General features: G+C 35.1%; 1 protein-coding gene across 1 annotated transcript in view; it reads left to right on the top strand.

Annotated features, from left to right (window-relative positions):
• The window catches only part of PIP4P2 (phosphatidylinositol-4,5-bisphosphate 4-phosphatase 2), a 93,469-nt gene that overhangs the window by 35,508 nt on the left and 37,576 nt on the right, over window positions 1-20,385 (top strand). The window contains exons 3-5 of the mRNA XM_004474736.5: window positions 369-475; window positions 778-901; window positions 9,552-9,604. Of these exons, the coding sequence (XP_004474793.2) occupies window positions 369-475; window positions 778-901; window positions 9,552-9,604 (284 nt within the window). The remainder of the gene's footprint in view (window positions 1-368; window positions 476-777; window positions 902-9,551; window positions 9,605-20,385) is intronic.

Raw genomic sequence — 20,385 nt, 5'->3', positions numbered from 1 at the left:
AGCTGCCAGAGCCCTCTGTGAATGTTTGCACCTGGCCAGGCAAATGCCTATGTCTTGTTAATTTAAAAGGGAAAGCAATTCTCTGTGTGCAATAATTATCCCCCCTCCGCATGTGAAAGGCCAATTTAAACTAATTTTGAAATATATCCTTAATAATTAAATCTCTACATTCCCTTCTCCCAAATCATAACCTATTTACCAGTATTTATATTGTGTGGAAAGGCTTATTTACTTTTTCTTAAACTGTGCTTTGGTTGCAGTGTGGGAGCTGTCCTATTTAAGGAATCATGTTCGTTTTAAATACAAAAAAAGCTTTGGCAGTCTGTACTTCGGTTAATTTGCTGTTTGGATTTTCTTCCTTTATCTAGCCAATCAAAAATCCCCCAACAGGGAAGAAGTATGTTAGATGCCCTTGTAATTGTCTCCTCATTTGTAAGGACACATCTCGGCGAATAGGATGTCCCAGACCCAACTGGTAAGAGATAAAGATTAATTCATTCATTCATTCAACAAGTATTTATTAAAAGTTCATTATATGCTAGGCTTTGTTTTAGATGGAATACTGGTCCTCAAAATAATTATAGGATCTAGAAGATATTTTCTTTGCTAAAGGGATTTTTTTTTGTGTGTGAGAAGACTGATATGATTTTTTTGGACTTAATGATCATAGGTATTTGCAAGATATAATATTCTTGAATGAGCAGTGAAAGTTTTCTTGTTATATAAGTACTCGATATGCTGTGGGATAACAAAATTGTTTCCTTTCTCTTTCCATAGTAGACGCATAATTAACCTTGGTCCAGTAATGCTTATTTCTGAAGAACAGCCAGCTCAACCTGCATTGCCAGTTCAACCAGAAGGTACAAGGGTTGTATGTGGGCACTGTGGAAACACATTCTTGGTAAGTAACATTTGTCTGAGGTATAGAAACCTGTAGATACAAGTCATGGTCATATGCATTTGACAACTGCTCTTATTCTTATATGTGGTCCAAGTGTAAATTGGTCAAAAGATTAAAATAGGAGCCTTATTTGGATAGAGAATTGGAGCTGCAACTAGGATTTATAGCATTGTTTGTGAATTAGATAAAAAGTGCCTGCTCTGATTGATTCAGTTGTAAAAGGGAGTCTCTTGGCATGGATCAATGAGAAATAGCATTCTTTCCTACAGGCTTAGATCCATGTTTGCCTTGGCTTGGTGAGTGGCTGAACTTAGCCCCATTTTCACCTCTTTAGTAGAGCATAAATTGCATAATCCCCTGCAGTGGTTCTGCTTCATGGCTTTTTTCTTATTTTAAAAAATTACACTTGGAATAAAAGTGATTAACTCTGGTATTCTTAGATAAACAATTGGATAAAATTATGATGGTATGTGGAATTTTCTATGAGCAAAATTATAGAAGTTTTTGTTTTACTTTTTCAAACCTCATCCCAAGGTTTGATTATAAAAAGTTAATTTCATATTGACAGACCCAACAGGAAGGGTAAGAACAAGTTTTCTTTTGTTGTTTAGCCTTCAAGAGAGACAAGTGGTTGTCCTTAGAGCCTGAGTATTAATGGAAGCTCCCAGGGTATAGGCATGGGAAAGGCTAAGCTAGCATTGGTCTAAAAACAAGACCTCTTGTCACTAAGGGATAAAGAAAGGGTAAGTAAGTTGCTTTTTTTCCTTCTAATTTTTATTTTTAGTAAAGCATTTCATATATGTAGCCTCAAATGTCAAAGTTTTATAGAGACTACAAAGCTTTTATAGGGAAAATGGTCGTCATCTCATCTACTTCCACTCCCAGGTTCCATCTTCCAAATACTTTTCAACCCTTTCAACTGCCTGTCTGGTATGTAATTCCATGCATTTTAATTATTTGTTTATGCTTTTGTGGGTTTTTTTTTTTTAGGTACTGGGGGCCAGGGATTGAACCCAGGACCTCCTATGTTGGGAATCCAGGAATCCAGTGCTCAACCACTGATCTATATTGGCTTCCCTGAGTTGTTTTTGTTTTGTTTTGTTTTGCTTGTTGTTTATATTTTTTCTGGAGGTACTGGGAACCAAACCTGGTACCTCCCATGTGGGAGGCAGGAGCTCAACCGCTCAAGCCACATCTCCCTACTCTTGCTTTTTAATCAATTAATTTCAGACATAACTCACTAACTTCTAAAATGCAAGATGAGGATTAGGACTCATACACCTGCTTATAATTTTTCCCCTGATCCATACTCCCAATATAGTTTTAATTTTTATTTAGTTAACAACCAGTGCTTTCATTTTTTATGATTAAGTAAATAATGTTCACAGCAGAGGATTATATTTATGACTAGGTATATCACAGCTGAGAAAATGTACTACATTTTCTCTCCCGTATAACTGACAATTTTCTTGCATATATTAAGTGTTGTCTCTTCCCCTTTTGAATATGCTTAATATTCTATGTACAAATCATTAGTTCTTCCCATGCTCTTCTATAGTACTGTAAAAATTCATGTCAATGTACTCAAAACGTCAAAGAATCTATTATTTAATTTTCTTTGTACACAACTGTCATCCTAGGAATTCTATTTACCTCTTTCCTTTGTTGGATCCCATGCCATCCTCATGGTTCTTGGTTTAATCCCTCAATTTGGTGACACCCATTTCTCTTAGATTTCTGAGAAAAGATGTAGGGAAAATAAATTTAAGTCCTTTTATTTTTAATTTAATCTCACACTCACTTTTCAATTTGCCCAGATGCAGAATTCTAGTTGCCAATTATTTCCTCTCAGGAATTAGAAGGCTTTGCTTAATTATTGATGAGATGCTCAATCACTCTTCTAACTCATCCTTTCTATGTGACTTAATTAGTCAACCAAATAGGTGCTGATGCAAAATACCAGAAATCTGTCAGCTTTTATAAAATGTATTTATTTGGGGTAGAAGCTTACAGTTACCAGACCATAAAGCAGAAATTACTTCCCTCACCAAAGTCTTCTGCCATGTGTTGGAGCAAAATGGCTGCCAACATTCAGCCTTCCTCTTCCTCTTAAGGCTCCATGGTCCCAGCTTCTTCCAGTATCAGCTGTGGGCCATCAGACTCTCTAGGCTTAATCTCTCTCCCTGGAGCTGGATTCTCTCTCTGGGCCCAGGCTTGCTTCTCTCTACAAGGTCAGCTGTAGACTATCAGTTGACTGGCTCTGTCTCTCTCTCCGAGGCTCAGTTCTCTCTGGGCTCAGATGCTCTGCTCCTCTGTGTGCTTACTTCCCAGGCTCCAGCTCAAAACTCCAACCTCCTTTTCTGCAGGGTAGTTTCTCTGTGTGTTCCCACCCACCAAGGGGGCAGGGCCTCAAGTCCTACTGATGTGGCCCAATCAAAGCCTCAATCATTATTTAATCAACTAAAAGTGAAACCTCTGAATCCAATATAGTCTAATATGCACAGAGGAAAAGACAAGTTCACAAACATAATCCAATATCTTTAAAAAAAATTTTTTTTTAATGAAGGGTATTTATTTGGGGTAGGAGCTTTCAGATACCGGGCCATAAAGCATAAGTTACTTCCCCCACCAAAGTCTATTTTCACATGTTGGAGCAAGATGGTTGCCTATGTCTGTGAAGGTTCAGACTTCCTGTGTTCCTTCCTTCCAGGATCTTGCTTCTTCCTGGTCTCAGTGTTCACCTCTTCCTGGGGCTGACTTCTCTTTCCTCTGTGAGCATACTTCCCAGGGCTCCAGCTCAAGGCTTCAGCATCAAACTCCAACATTAAAAGCTCTCAACTCTGTCCTTTGCCATACCTTTTATCTGTGAGTCCCCGCACACCAAATGATGGGGACTGAACACCCTACTGGCTTAAGAAGTTTACATAATTACTTAATCAAGTAAACCTATGAATCCAATATAATCTTATATGCCCAGAGGAGAAGATCACTTTACAAACATAATCCAGTATTTCTTTTTGGACCAATATCTATTTTTGAAATTCATAAGCAATATCAAACTGCTACAGGGACTTATTTTTCCTCTTTATTTTCTCTTGTTTTCTTCTTTTATTTTCACCAGTTTTCTGAAATTTCATGAAGATGTGCCTAGGTGAGGGTCTTTTTGCTCTCATCTGGGTAGTCAGTGGGCCCTCTTAAAGTGAAATCATAAGCTTCAGTTCTGGTAAATTTCCTTATATTATTTCTTTGACAATTTTTCCACTCCATTTCCTTTGTTTTCTTTTTCTAGAACACCTTATATTAGACTTTTCTTTAAAAACAAACAAACAAACATTTCCTTTCAATTTGATATTACTTACCAGGAAAATTCTCAATCTTATCTTTCAAACTTCATTACAAATTTTAATTTTTAAAATTTTTATTCAAAAATAACTTAATTTTTAACTTCCAAGGGCATTCCCTTGTTCTCTGGTTGCTGTTTCCTTTTTATAGCATTCTCTTGTTTATGTTATCCTTCTGAAGCTATTAATTATATTTTTATGGGTTTTATTCTTCTCCATGCATTTTCTCTGTTTTTTACCCACTTTTACCCATTTGTTTTCTTTTGTAATAGAGGCTTTCCTCAAAAGTTCATTGATATTTGAGAGCAAGTCAATGATTGGAATCTCTATAAATGTAGGCAGGGGTGGGACATTTCTTTTCTTTTCTTTTTGGAAGAGAACTTACATGTAGTGTTAGTAATTATTTGTTGTTGTTGTTAGAGCCAGTTTATTTGGAGAAGAATCCTCGAATCATTTGTAAGTGATAAGCTTGGGAGATAGCATTCTAGGAACTGAGAAAATCTCACCCACTATTCCTTTGGTTTTAGAACTATATTTTAGTCTTGCCTTCTGCTATTTCTGTTGTTTCTAAATCCACAGGCTCTGAAATCTAGTTCCTCTTCAGAATAAACAACTCTTCTTATATGTTTTGGGGAGGGGTGGTTTTCTGGTTATAGGGTATCAAGGGAGAGTTTATAACCCATACTTCTGTTTTTATCCTTACTCGATGCCCCCACTTTTAAAAGTACCTTATGGCTTCAATATCTCAGCCAATCCCTAATTCTTCAGTGTTACCAGTGTGCTTTATTGGTATATCCCCCCTGCAGGCAGTTAAGTTTCAACATTTTCCTTTCACTAAGTCAGTTACCAAGTCTCCATCAGCATTCCATTGTCCAAATTTCTGAGGCCATCTCTTCCTTGGTTCTGTTTGTCCTTTAGTGTAATATATATTTTTAAACTTCATGTACTTATCATTTTAGTGGGGTTTAAAGGATAAAAAGGAAATGCATGCATTTTCCCATTTACTACATTTAATCAGAAGTGCTAGGGTTTTCTAATACATCTCCTTCCTTGATTTATATTCTTATTGAGTAAATCAATGACTGAGTACATAAGTTAATGAATATACTTGATGAGGATGGATACCAACTTTCTTTTTAAAATATCATTATGTTTGATTTAATATAGGGCAATAAACTCTGTAGGTACTGAATTTACTAAATTAAATATATATTAAACATTTATATTTTCATTCTTCTTTGTGAAAAAATACATATTGAGAGAACTACCATTTAAAAATCTTCAAAATAGATTTCAACCTACTTTTAGGTATCTCCCCTCCATGATTATATTTTGCCAGAGATGTTTTATATTCCAAATCTTTGCCATGGATAATCCTTGTAGCCACATTACAAATGTGGCAATTTCATGTATTCAACAATATTTGCTGAGAGCATGTAGGTCTAGGTGATGGGGAAATAAATGGTGGTAAAGAGGAAGGCCCAGTCCCTGTCCTCATGGAGTTTTCTAATTTCATAGGAGGAGAAAGACATTTAAAACAAGCAATGGTAATGAAATGCAAATTTCTATAGTGTAGAAATACAGAGTGTTCTTAGTCCACACACAGAAGCTCCTACTTTAGGCTTCTTTTTCCCAAAGGAAGTGACACTATCCAGAGTACAAAATAATTTATGCACTTAGATACTCTTTCTCCCCAGAAGAAAATTACTAAAGTAATATGTAAGCCATGCATTAATTTTTAAAACAGGCTTTCTTACTTAATATTCAGCAGAAGCAAGTGAGTCATATTACCAGATGAGCACAATAATTATGATTAAGAACTTTTCTCTTTAGCATGAAAGAGTGTTTTGATTCATGTATAGTTTTAAAGATATGTTCATGATTTCAAAATTCATGGAAAATGTTACTTTTTGTTATTAGGGGAACATGGTATAATACCTTTAAGGTCGATATTGTTTCAGATTAATGAGAGATGCTCAGTGTTCACAAGATTACAGTTCCTGAAAAGCTCTTAATTCTGGCCTGAGAACTCAGCTTTGTCCTTATTAGGTTGCTGATCTTGAATAATCTTAAATCTTTTATAGTATGTCCTTTGCCCTTCAAACTGTTAACTGTTAGGATAACCCATTTATTTATTTCCCACCTGTTTCAGCCTTGGCCTACAAGGTCCAAGAGCAATTGAGGCAAGTTACAAAGATACATTCATTTCAATAGGATTAAAAATAAAATATAAGAAAATCAAGGAAAATGAAAAATAGGGCAGAAAAATAAGATGGAAGTAATGGATAAGATAAAAATATAGGAATGCATGCTATTTAATCCTGTACAATTAGGCTGAGTTTTAACCCTGAGCTTTCTAGCAGCCAGTAAAACAAGGAAGACATATCTATTTTAAGAGATTCATGACATTTTTTTAAAAAGTCACTTAGGAGAAGCTTTACTGGAATACTAAGACCTGAGAGAAAATTCTCCCATAGATTAAGGTAAAAGAACAATGTAATGGTCTGTGTTATCAACAGCTTGTCTGTTTATAATATTTTTTAATATATCAATATTACAATGCTAAAATTAAATTTGCCATTAAGCATTTTGAGAGCCTGTTGGCTGTCAAGTTTAGAAGTTTAGAGTGGTTAGATTTGAGTTCCCCAAAGTATTTTCCATGGAACACTCATTTTATAGTATAATAATAGGTGTTCTGTGAATAAAGAGTTCCATGGTCATTAGGAATTGCTAGGATAAAAACAAAATTAAACAGACTTTTAAAAAGAACTTTTACCATGCATTGTTGTGAATATTAAAGAGGGAGTTTTTGTGTAGTAAACTCGTTTAGATTCTAACCCTTTTTTAAGGGGATCATCTAAACATCAATATTTTAAGGGCATTTTTTGGGGGAAATAATTTTCTAGAATAATACAGGGAATACATAACCTTCAACTATTCTTCCATGAGTATAAAGAAGTTTAAGACAATTTGAACAGCAGATAGTTTACTAATGTGTTCTGTGGGGCAGGTGTTCCCTATTGTTGGTGAAAGACAGATCCAGGTGCTTTGTCAATCAACAGACTGCAGGACTGGCTTTCTCCAGTAAAACATAACACAGTCCATAATATGTACCTGAATTATAGATGGTGGTTAAAATTTGTCCTCAAGTGGACCAATGTAGAACCTTTAGGCAGGGTCAGATCTTCACTTGGACGATTATTGTGCCATAGCAGAGAGTGACAATACTTTTAACATGGGCATACTTCAAGGTAAGTATTACCAGTTGCCTATCATATCATTAAAAAAACCCACAACTTCAATAAGGTACTGTAGAATTACTAGTTTTAAATAGTATAGCTTTCTTATGAACCTCCTATGATTGGTAGAAAAGTATATCTCAGGGAAACTAAATCGTCTGTTACCTAGGATGTTTAAAAATAAGTTAAATAAATATTGGAAGACCCCTCCTAAACATAATCAAATTTTAAAGAACTTAATCTTTTTGGTAGAAATTGGATAAGATTATTTGTCTGTTGAGACTTCAGGTTCTAGCCATAAAATTTTAAGATTGCAGAAACTGTATTTTCTATGAGAATAGTAGTAAGTAAACTTCCTTTAAAAGCTCATTTGTTTTCCTTCAATAGATTATGATAAAATTATTTCTAATAATAGATGCTTTCCGTTGTTAGTTTGGTGAATTTAAGTGAGTGCTCAGAGATAAAACCAGATATTTTAGGTTGGCTGGCTATGTAATTTACTAATTACACAATAAAGTCTCTGCTGTTTGCCAGTAATAATTGAATTTACCATTCATAGTCTGTGCTAAAAGGAAGATCATTGTAAAATGACAATATTGTACTAAATAATCTTCTTAGGTGGGTCATCTAAAATTTTAGAGTTACTATGTCAACTTCAGGCTTGGAGTTTGAGTCACTCTTGACGCAAGGATTTCCTAATTGCCTTCTCAAATCATTCTTCTTTTAAGTTGAAAAATGTAAATTTATTATTTATAAATAAAAATTGAAATGACGTAAGTTCAGCAACTGGCATAAAAATCCATTATACAAACGTAAGAAAGAACTTTTTAATATTCTGTATAAATTTCTGTAGAAATCTATAAATCCGTTTAGTTCATTAATTCTATAATTTTACTATTAATAGAATTCTTTGAAGTAAATTAATATTTCTTACATAGTATAAGTAATGAGAGAGATTTGCTGCTGTTTGAAATATCATAGCCTTAGTTTGGATTTCTCAGAGTTGAAAAATAATCGTTTTGAAAAGATAATCATCATTCACTTGAAGTTTCATTTCTAATTTGTCTCAGGACTTTTCATTCCTATTGTGACAGAGAGATCATTATCAGGGTTAAATAACTTTGATGAGATCTGAAATGAAATGAAGAAAAAGGAGTGCAGGCAAATTTGTTTGTTCTTTTTCTGAAGCTAATCATAAAAGCAAAAATCAAAAGCATGCATCCAATATTTTTGAAAAATTATCTTTTATTGTGTGGAAATCTACTGAATATGCATAACTTATAAAACTCTACTAAACAATTTGGGAGTCTGGAAAGAGAAATGGGTGACCTGGAATCCTAAGCAAAAAAAAAAAAATCATTTTAATAAAGAAAATGATGATTTGATGATAAAATTGCTGTAGAATTGAAAGAATTTCTTCTAAACTGATAAAGGAAATTTATCTTTTATAAGATGGTTTATAGAAAAATAAATAAGATGGAAGGTGAGAAAGACATTTAAGCTATTTCATATATCCTAATAGCTTAGGTTAGGTAGAAAATTAAAAGAGAAAACTATACTATATGGCAAAGCAGGAAGCAATATTCCCTTCTTTAGTTCTGTCTACATCTAATCTATTTAGTTTTCTTTGTGGTTTTGCAAAATGAATAGGTGCATATTAGTAATAAATATAAATATCAATGTATTTTAAAGGATGACCCTTATGATTAAAAGGAAAAATAACTTTGAAGGGTCATGAAAGTATATAAAATATGGTTTTATTCTCTGGGAGTGAACTGAGACATAAAGGTGAAAGAAATGACCCTAATTACGGCATTACATTCAGCTTTTGTTGTAAAGCAAACGTAGATTGCGTCAGAACCCTGGAAAAACCATGGGAACTGTTTCAGAGGGGACTCTCTGGAGACTTTAAGAGGGGGAAGACGAGTTGGTAGGGAAAAGCTCATGTAACCATGAGAAGGTGATTATTTTTCCTACAAACCCTGATGACATTTAAACTAAAAGAAACATTTTATCAGATTGGATATTTTTCAATTGGTTTTCTTTTCAATCCCTTTGTTTATTTTACAGTGGATGGAATTGAGGTTCAACACTCTGGCAAAATGCCCACACTGCAAAAAAATGTAAGTTCTCTACTATTAGAAATATTATTAAGAAATATCGAGACAAATTTAGAGTTCAGAATCTCACTAAGTAGCTTTTGATTTTAAGATATATTTTGGAATGAATGTGTGATTAATATATTTATGTATTTCAAGACTAAACAAATAAGGCATCCTTAAACTAATTAATGTATTTTGAAATTAAAATGATTGGGCTTGATTATCATTTTCTGAAGGAAAATTGGTTTCTAAGAAAGTGAAATTACTAAAATTGTCAGTAACTTGGTTAGGATTTTCAAATGTCCTAGGAGGTTATAATCTATTGCATAATCTAATGCATATTAAAAAATGGGGTGTAATCCAGGAGAAAATCCAAATTGTTTGGGGGTTCCTAATTGGGTGGTAGCCATGTCCTGCCTAATGTGATTATCTGATGGCAAAATTTATATAATGCGTTTGTTTATCTTAACTAAATAGTCTGTCTACTTCTCACTATTTCTAAATGCTATCCCTTAGAAAAAATAACAAAATAAATAACAAAATAATATTTTGATTAAAGAAATTTTATGTCATCTGTTCCTGATGACTCCATCCAGGTTCTGTAGTTTGCTAGGAGGACTCATCTAGGATATAGTTTTACTCACGTCTATGATATATAACTGCAAAAGGATACAAAGCAAAATCAGCAAAGGGAAAAGGTGTAAGGGGTGAAATCTGGAGAAACCAGGTGTAAGCTATGAAGGTTGTTCCTTTCCCAGTGGAGTCACACAGGAAGTACTGCAATGAATGTGACAGAGAAGCTTATTAGAGACTCACTGCTCAAGGTTTTTATTGGAGACTGGTCACATAGGCACATCCTGCCTAGCACATATCAAAATTCCAAACTCCCAGAAGAAAAGCAGGTTCAGCATAAACTATACTGTTTATTTACAGTTTAGGTACACAGTGAGCTACTCTTATCAGTTAGGGAATGTTGGGAACTCACCTAAAATCTAAGTTACCAGGTGCCGGCCAAGGGTAAAACCTTGCATCAGGACTTTCTAAAGATAGCAGTCTCAAGCCTGCCATGTTAACTCTTTTCTGTTCACATCTATTTTAATAATAAAATTTTAAATTAAAAATTATCATTCTTCACTTATATGTATTTAATGTAAGCAAAATAATTTTTTTTTAAAAGGAGTTACCAGGGATTGAACTCAGGACTTTGCATGTAGAAGGCAGGAGCTCAACCACTGAGCTACAGCCACTCTCAGCTAAAGAAATTTAAAAATGTTTTGAGAGTCAATTTTTAAATTTAAATTTAAATTTTAAAATTTTTTAAATTTTTATTTTATTTGAGAAGTTATGAGTTAACAAAGCAATCATGCATGCCATATAGGATTCCCATATATTGGCCCACCACCAGTATCTTACGTTGTTGTGACACATTTGTTAAAAATGATGAAAGAATACCATCATAATATTATTGCTATCTATAGACTATAGCTTATATTTTGTGTATTTTTCCCATAAACCATCCTATTATTAGTACCATGCATTAGTGTTGTATATTTGTTATATAGTTCATTAGAGAATGTTTTCATCTTTGTACCATTAACCATGGTCCATCATTCACCATGGGATTCACTCGGTTATATGTTCCCCTGCCTTGTACAATTCATCCAAAGTGTGCCCTCAGTGGCTCTCAATTTATCACAGAGTTGTACTGTCATCATCTCAATCAATTTCAGAACGTTTTCATTACTCCAAAAGGAAAAATTCTGTACTCTCTTCTACACTTCCATTATTGACTCTTAACATTGATGTAATCCCTTCTTTGCCATTGTTGTAAAAATATTAGCAATATTACTGTTAACTATAGTCTATATGTTAAATTAGTTATATTTTCCTATGTATCTGCAAATTCCTAACACCTTGTAATAGAAGAGCATTCTTTTATTTGTACTATTAACCACAATGATCAGCTGCCACTGAAATCATTATGTTATACAATCTCTAGATTACCCTCTACTTTGCTTTAAATTGAAATTAACCTCCCTACACTCTTCCTTTTAGTCACAATCCATATTTATAAATCAGGAGTGTTGATTATACTCACTATAGTGTGTTATCATCACCTCTAACCATTTCCCCACATTTGCAATTCTCTTTATTAAACATTCTACATACATTCAGCTTCAGCTCCCCCTTCTCAACCTACATTCTATCTCTTAGTAACCTCTGAGTTTACTCTGTGAGTTTACTCTTCATAATTATTTCATACTAGTGAGGCCATGCAGTATTTGTCCTTTTGTGACTGGCTTGTTTCACTCAACATAATGTCCTCAAAGTTAATCCATGTTGTCATATGCATCCCAAGTTCATTTATTCTTACAGTTGAATAGTATTCCGTCATATGTATATATACCACATTTTGTTTATCCATTCATTGGTTGATGGGAACTTAGGCTGTTTCCATCTTTTTAACAATTGCGAATAATGCCACTGTGAACATTGGCATGTGAATGTCTGTTTGTGTTCTTGTTTCCATTCTCCTGAATATATTCCTAGTAGCAGGATTGTGGGATCATATGGCAGTTCTGTATTTAGCTTTTGAGAAACCACTAAACTGTCCTAAACAGAGGCTGCCACATCTTTTCCAACACATGTAGCTTTCTGTGTGTGTTTTCTTTTTTCAGTAATAGCTATTTTGTAAGGAATGAAATGATGTCTCATTATATTTTGATCTGCATTTTTCTTGTAGCTAGAGATGTTGAGCATCTTTCCACGTGCTTTTTGGCCATTTGTATTTCTTCTTTGGAAAAATTACTGTTCAAATTTTTTACCCTTTATCTTAATTGGATTGTTTGTCTTTTTATCATTAAGTTGTATGATCTCTTTATATAACATGGAGATCAAAGCATTACTGGATATGTGGTTTCTGAAAAATTTTTCCCATTGAGTAAGCTGTCTTTTTACCTTCTTAACAAAGTCATTTGCAGCACAAAAGTGTTTAATTTTGAGGGGGTCCCAATGCCTAGTTTTTCTTTTGTTGCTCATGCTTTGAGTATAAGATTTAAGAAGCCAACACCTGCCATAAGACCTTGAAGATGTTTCCCTACATTTTCTTCTAGGAATTTTTATTGTTCTAGCTTTTACATTTAGGTCCTTGATCCAGGACCTCTTTCTTTCCTTGAACTATGGATATTCAGTTCTCCCAGCACCATTTGTTGAATAGACTGTTCTGACCTACCAGGGTGTTTGATAACCTTGTCAAAAATCACTTGACCATAGATGTGAGGGTCTATTTCTGAATTCTTTTTTTTTTTTTTTTTTTTTTTATTTAATTCCCCCCCCTCCCCTGGTTGTCTGTTCTTGGTGTCTATTTGCTGCGTCTTGTTGCTTTGTCCGCTTCTGTTGTCGTCAGCGGCACGGGAAGTGTGGGCGGCGCCATTCCTCGGCAGGCTGCTCTTTCTTTTCGCGCTGGGCGGCTTTCCTCACGGGCGCACTCCTTGCGCGTGGGGCTCCCCCACGCGGGGGACACCCTTGTGTGGCACGGCACTCCTTGCGCGCATCAGCACTACGCATGGCCAGCTCCACACGGGTCAAGGAGGCCCGGGGTTTGAACCGCGGACCTCCCATATGGTAGACGGACGCCCTAACCACTGGGCCAAAGTCCGTTTCCCTATTTCTGAATTCTTGATTCAGTTCCATTGTTTAATCTGTCTAATTTTATGCAAGTACTGTGCTGTTTTTTTTCTTTTACCATTATACCTAAGTAATATGCTTTAAAGTCCAGAAGTGAGAGTCCTCCAACTTTGTTCTTTTTAAAGACATTTTTGGTTATTCGGGGACCTTTACCCTCCAAATAAACTTGATAATTGGGCCTTCCATTTCTGTAAAAAAAGGGCCATTGGAATTTTTATTGAGATTGTGTTGAATCTGTAAATTAGTCTGGGTAGAATTGACATCTTAATGATATTTAGTCTTCCATCCATTTACACAGAATGAACTTCCATTTATTTAGATTCTCTTTGGTTTCTTTCAGCAATGTTTTGTCATTTCCTGAATACAGGTCCTTTATGTCCTTGTTAAGTTTATGCCTAACTATTTCATTCTCTTTGTCACTATTTTAAATGGAATTTTTCTTTTACTTCATCTTCTGGATATTCATTAATAGTGTATAGAGGGAAGCAGACTTGGCCCAATGGATAGGGTGTCTGCCTACCACATGGGAGGTCTGCGGTTCAAACCCCGGACTCCTTGACCTGTGTGGAGCTGGCCCATGTGCAGTGCTGATGCGCTCAAGGAGTGCCCTGCCACACAGGGATGTCCCCCACGTAGGGGAGCCCCACATGCAAGGAGTGTGCCCCGTAAGGGGAACCACCCAGCATGAAAGAAAGTACAGCCTGCCCAAGAATGGTACCGCACACACGGAGAGCTGACACAACAAAAAGAAAACAGATTCCTGGTGCTGCTGATAAGGATAGAAGTGGTCACAGAAGAACACACAGCAAATGGACACAGAGAGCAGACAACTGGGGGGCAGGGGAAGGGGAGAGAAATTTTTAAAAAGTAGTGTATAGAAATGCAACTGAATTTTCATGTATTAGTCTTTTATACCATCACTTTGCTGAACACATCTGTAATTCCAGGAGATAGGTTGTGGATTTTTCAGGATTTTCAACATATAGGATCGTATCATCTGTGAATAGCGAATGTTTCACTTCTTCCTTTCCTATTTGAATACCTTTTATTTTCTTTTTCTTGCTTAACTGCTCTAGCTAGAACTTCTAGCACAATACTGAGTAACAGTGGTGACAGTGGGCATCCTTGTCTCAGCAGGAACACTTTCAGTCTTCACCATTGAGTACAATGGTACCCTTAAGTTCTTCATGTACACTTTAGCATGGTGAGAAAGTTTCCTTCTATCCCTATCTTTTAGAACGTTTTTATCAAGAAAGGATGCTGTATTTTGTCAAATGTATTTTCTGTGTCAATTGAGATGATCATGTGACTTTTCTTCTTCAATTTATTAATGTGGTATTTTATCCTAATTGGTTTTCTTCTGTTAAACCACTCTTGCATACCTGGGATAAAACCTACTTGATTGTCATGTATAATTCTTTTAACGTGCTTTTGGATTCAGTTAACAAGAAATTGGTCTGCAATTTTCTTTCTTAGTATCTTTGTCTGGCTTTGGTATTAGGGTATGCATATCATAGAGATAATTTGGTACTGTTCCTTCCTGTTCAATTATTTTGGAAGAGTTTGAGCAAGATTTGTATCAGATCGTCTTTAAATGATTGGTAGAATTTACCTGTAAAGCCATCTGGCCCTGGCCTTTCCCATTTTGTGAGATTTTGATGACTGTTTCAATCTCTTTACTTGTGATTGGTTTCTTAAGGTCCTCTATTTCTTCTTGGGTCAGTGTAGGTTGTTGGTGTGTTTCTAGGAATTTATCCATTTTATCTACATTGACAAGTTTGTTGGTGTACAGTTGTTCATAATATCCTCTTACAATCGCTTTTATTTCTGCAGGATCAGTGGTAATATTTCCCATCCACATTTCTGATTTTATTTGTTTGCATCTTCTCTTCTTTTCTCTTTGTCAGTCTCTGCAAGGGTTTATTGATTTTGTTGCTCTCAAATAACCACTTTTGATTTTGATGAATTATTGGTTTTTTGTTGTTGTTGTTCTCAAGTTCATTTATTTCTGCTCTGATATTTATTATTTTTCTTTCTGCTTGGTTTGGTACTAGTATGTTTTGCTTTTCTAGTTCCTTTGGGTGTGCAGTTAGGTCTTTGATTGTAGCTGTTTTTTCTTTTTTAATGTAAGCATTCAGGGCTATAAATTTCCCTCTCCTGACTGCTGTTACTATATCCCATAGGTGGTATTATGTTGTGTTCACCTTTTCATTTGTCTCAAGCTATTTACTAATTTATCTCACCATTTCCTCTTTGACTGTGGATTATTTGAGCATGTTGTTTAATCTCCATATATTTGTAATTTTCCTTTTTTCTGTTATTAATTTCTAGCTTCATTCCATAATGATCAAAGAAAGTCCTTTGTATAATTTCAATTTTTAAAAGTTCATAGAGACCTGTCTTGCAACCCAATATATGGTCTAGCTTGGAGAGCACATGGAAAGAATTTGCATCCTGCTCTTTTGGGGTGTAATGTGATATAAATTTCTGTTAAGTCAAAGTTCATTTATTACGTTATTCAAGATCTCTGTTTCCTTATTTACCTTTGGACAGATGTTTTATCCAGTGCTGAAAGTGGTGTATTGAAGTCTCCAATTCTTCTTATAGAGACATCTATTTCTCCCTTCAGTTTTTTTTTAAAATATATTTTTATTAGAGATGTTATGTACTTACAAAACAATTGTGTGCATGTTGTGGAATTCCCATGCAACACCCCTCCACCAACAAGCTACATTGTTGTGGAATATTTTTTACTGATTATGAGATAATATCATCAGTCTATTACTACGAACTATGGTATATAACATACATTTGATATATTTTTTCCATACTCCCCTGTTATTATGACAGTATATCTTTGGCATTGATGGAAGAATATTACAGTATTGCTATTAACAATAGTCCATAGATTACATAATTGTATTTTTCCCATGCTTCTTCACATTCTTACCACTTTGCAATAGCGAAGTACATTGGTTCTACTTCATAGAAAGACATTCTTGTACTCGTACTATTAACTACAATTCTCTTCCACCTCTATATTCACTATATTTTTCAGTCTCTAGATTATTCTGTAGCTTTCTTTCAATTGAATTTATATCCCTACCCCATTTAGCTACAATTCCATTTGAAAAACAGCTACATTAGTTCTGCTCACTATAATGGTGTTGCCATCAACTGTATCCATTTCCACACTTTCATGGTCAAGTTAATTAAAACTTCTACATACATTAAGCATCAATACAACTTCTCAACCCTCCTCTTATCTCCTAGTAACGTATACTCTAGGTTTTAACTCCATGAGTTTATTCTTCATATTTAGTTTATATTAGGGAGACCATGCAATATTTGTCCTTTTTTGTCTGGCTTATTTCACTTAACATAAAGTCTTCAAGGTTCATCCATGTTATCATTTCTTCTTACAGTAGCATAGTATTCCACAGTATGAATATACCACATTTTGTTTATCCATTCATCAGTTGATGGACACTTGGGTTGTTTCCATCTTTTGGCAAATGTGAATAATACCTCTATGAACATCGGTGTACAGATGTCTGTTTGCATCACAGTTTTCAGTTCTTTGGATATATTCCTAGTAAAGGAATTGCTGGTCATATAGTCCTTACTGTTTTCTGTTTGTTTTTTAATAATGGCCATTCTATGTGGTGTGAGATGATATCTTCTTGTTATTTTGTTTTGTATTTCCCTAATAGCTAGTGATATGGAATGTTTTCTCATGGCTTTTTGGCAATTTGTATTTCCTGTTTGGAAAAATGTCTATTTAAGGCTTTTGGCCTTTTTTTAAAACTAAATTGCTTGCTCTTTTATTGTTGAGTTGTATTATCTCTTTATATAGAATGGAAATCAAACCCTTATTGGATATATGGTTTTCAAATATTTTCTCCCATTAATGGGATGCCTTTTCATCTTCTTGACAAGGTATTTTGAAGAACAAAAATATTTAAGTTTGAGGAAGTCACATTTATTTATTTTTTCTTTTGTTGCTTGTGCTTTCAGTGTAAGTTTTAAGAAAACACCACCTCCTACCAGATCTTGAAGATGTTTCCCTATATTTTCTTCTAGGAGCTATATGGTTGTAGATTTTACAGTTAGGTCTTTGAGTCATTTCAAGTTAATTTTTGTATAAGGTGTGAGATAGGGGTCTTCTTTCTTTTGGCTATGGATATCCAGTTCTCCCAGCACCATATGTTTAATAGACTGTTCTGCCCCAGCTGGGTGGATTTGATAGCCCTGTCAAAAATCACTTGACCACTCATCAAATGCAATGAATGTACCACATTAATGAAAGAAGTTGTTGATGTGGGAGGAGTGGGGGGTGTGGGCAGTAGGGTATATGGGAACCTTTTATGTTTTTTAATATAACATTTTGTGTGATCTATGTATCTTTAAAAAAAGAGATAATAAAATAAAAGTGCAAAAAAAATCCCTTGACCATATGTGAGAGTCTGTTTCTGAACCATCAATTTGGTTCCACTGGTCTATGTGTCTGTCTTTATGCCAGTACCATACTGTTTTACCACTGTAGCTAGGATATTTGATTTAAAGTCCAGAAGTAGTGGTCCTCCAACTTCATTCTCCCTTTTTAAGATGTTTCTGGCTCTTCAGGGCCCTTTACCCTTCCAAATAAATTTGCTCATTGGCTTTTTCATTTGTTTAAAAAAATGCTGGTAGAATTTTTATTGGAATTGCATTAAATCTGTTTATCAATTTGGGTAGATAGCATTGACATCTTAATGATATTTTGTCTTTTAATCCATGATCATGGAATGTTCTTCCATTTATTTAGGTCTTTTAAATTTCTTTTAGCAATGCATTGTAATTTTCTGAATATAAGTGCTTTATGTCCTCGGTTAAGTTTATTCCTAAATATTTGATTCTTTTAGTCACTCTTGTAAATGAAAATTTTTTTCTGTCTTCCTCCTTAGAGCACATTAGAAGTATATAGAAGCAATATTGATTTTTGCATATTAGTCTTGTATCCTGCTACTTTCCTGAAATCGTCTATTAGCTCTAGCTGCTTTGTTGTAGATTTTTTGGGACTCTCTAGGTATTTGATTATATCATCTGCGATTAGAGAAAGTTTTACTTCTTCCTTTCTGAACTGGATGCTTTTTATTTCTTTTTCTTACCTGGTTGCTCTAGGCAGAGCCTCTAGCACTATTTTGAACAATGGTGGTGACAGTGGGCATCCTTGTCTTGTTCCTAATCTTATAGGAAAGCTTTCAATCTTTCACCATTGAGTTCAATGTTAGCTCTGGGTTTTTTCATATATGGCCTTTATCATGTTGAGATAGTTTCTTTCAATTCCTATCTTTTGTAGTATTTTTATCAAGAAAGGATGCTGGATTTTTCAAATGCCTTTCCTGCATCAATTCATAGCATCATGTGATTTCTCTTCTTTGATTTATTAATGTGCTCTCTTACGCTGATTGATTTTCTTGAGTTGAACTACCCTTTTATGCCTGGTTTAAAATCCACTTGATGGAAGGGGACTTGGCCCAGTGGTTAGGGCATCCATCTACCACATGGGAGGTCCACGGTTCAAACCCCGGGCCTCCTTGACCCGTGTGGAGCTGGCCCATGTGCAGTGCTGATGCGCGCAAGGAGTGCCCTGCCATGCAGAGGTGTCCCCACATAGAGGAGCCCCACCTGCAAGGAGTGTGCCCCATAAGGAGAGCCGCCCAGCATGAAAGAAAGTGCAGCCTGCCCAGAAATGGCCCCGCACACACACAGAACTGACACAGCAAGATGACGCAACAACAAAAAAATAAACACAGATTTCCAGTGCCACTGACAACAGAAGCAGACAAAGAAGAACATGCAGCAAATAGACACGGAGAACAGACAATTGGGGTGGGAGGAAAGGGGATAGAAATAAATAAATAAATAAATAAATAAATAAATAAATAAAACTCTAAAAAAATAAAAAATAAAACCCATTTGGTCTTGATGAATCATTCTTTTCGTGTGTTGTTGGATTCAATTAGCAAGTAATTTGTTGAGGATTTTTACATCCATTTTGGTTAGGGAAATAGGTCTGTAATTTTCTTTTTTCACATTATCTTTATCTGGCTTTGGTATTGGGGTGATATTAGCTTTGTAGAATGTGTTTAGTATTGTTATTTCTTGTTCTCTCACTTTAGTTTTGCCAGTGTGTGTCTCATGTATTTTGGGGCACTCAAGTTAGGTGCATAAATATTTTTTATTGTTGCTTCTTCCTGGTGAATTGCCCCTTTTATTAATATGTAATGACCTTCTTCATCCTTTATAATAGTTTTGCATTTAAAATCTATTTTTTCCCAATATTAGTCTTGCTCGTTGAGATCTTTTTTGGTTACTATTTACACGGAATATCTTTTTCTAATCTTGTAAAAATGGATTTAATTTGCATTTAAGGTGAGTGTTGTAAGACAGCATGTAAGATGGCTCATATTTTTTTTATGCATTCTGTCAGCTCATGTCTTTTGATTGGGGAGTTCAAGCCATTAATGTTTAATGTTATTACTGTAAAGGCATTATTTATTTCATCTATTTTCTCCTTTGGATTTCCATTGTCATGTCTTACTATTGTTTGTCTTTTTACCCTTCTCTTGCCCTTCCTAATAGTCTGAGCATCTGATTGGTGAATTTATTCTGGTGGTTAATTTTCTTTCTTTCTTAATGGTTTTGTTTCATTTCTCTTCTTTGATTTTTTGTTCAATCTAATCTAAATCTTTAAGATTGCCCAGCTTAAGTTATCTAAACAGGGCCAGGGACCCACTGGGGCACTGACCAGTTTCAGGAGTGCCTGAATATGAGACTCCAAAATGCTTTTTTAACTTATTTCCTGGCCTTCCAGCAAATGGTACTCTTAACCAAACATTCCTGTGGAGGTATCTTTTCAACCTCCACGAGCCGAGATTCAAAATGGGTTCTGCTGGGCAAACTGTGAAGAGAAACCACTCTCCTCTCTCCACCACACCTTTCTTCCTCCCAGGGCAGAAACTATCTGTTCCCCTCTCAGTTGACTGCAATGAGCCACCAGTTTTACCCAGGCTGATTGAATTGAGGGTGGCTGATGGGTGCTATTCCTGGCTGAGGGGGCTAGTAACTCA

Source organism: Dasypus novemcinctus, chromosome 14 (assembly GCF_030445035.2).
Source record: "Dasypus novemcinctus isolate mDasNov1 chromosome 14, mDasNov1.1.hap2, whole genome shotgun sequence".
NCBI lineage: Eukaryota > Metazoa > Chordata > Mammalia > Cingulata > Dasypodidae > Dasypus > Dasypus novemcinctus.
Note: the sequence above shows the minus strand (reverse complement) of the source record. Positions and strands in the feature narration are given on the sequence as shown.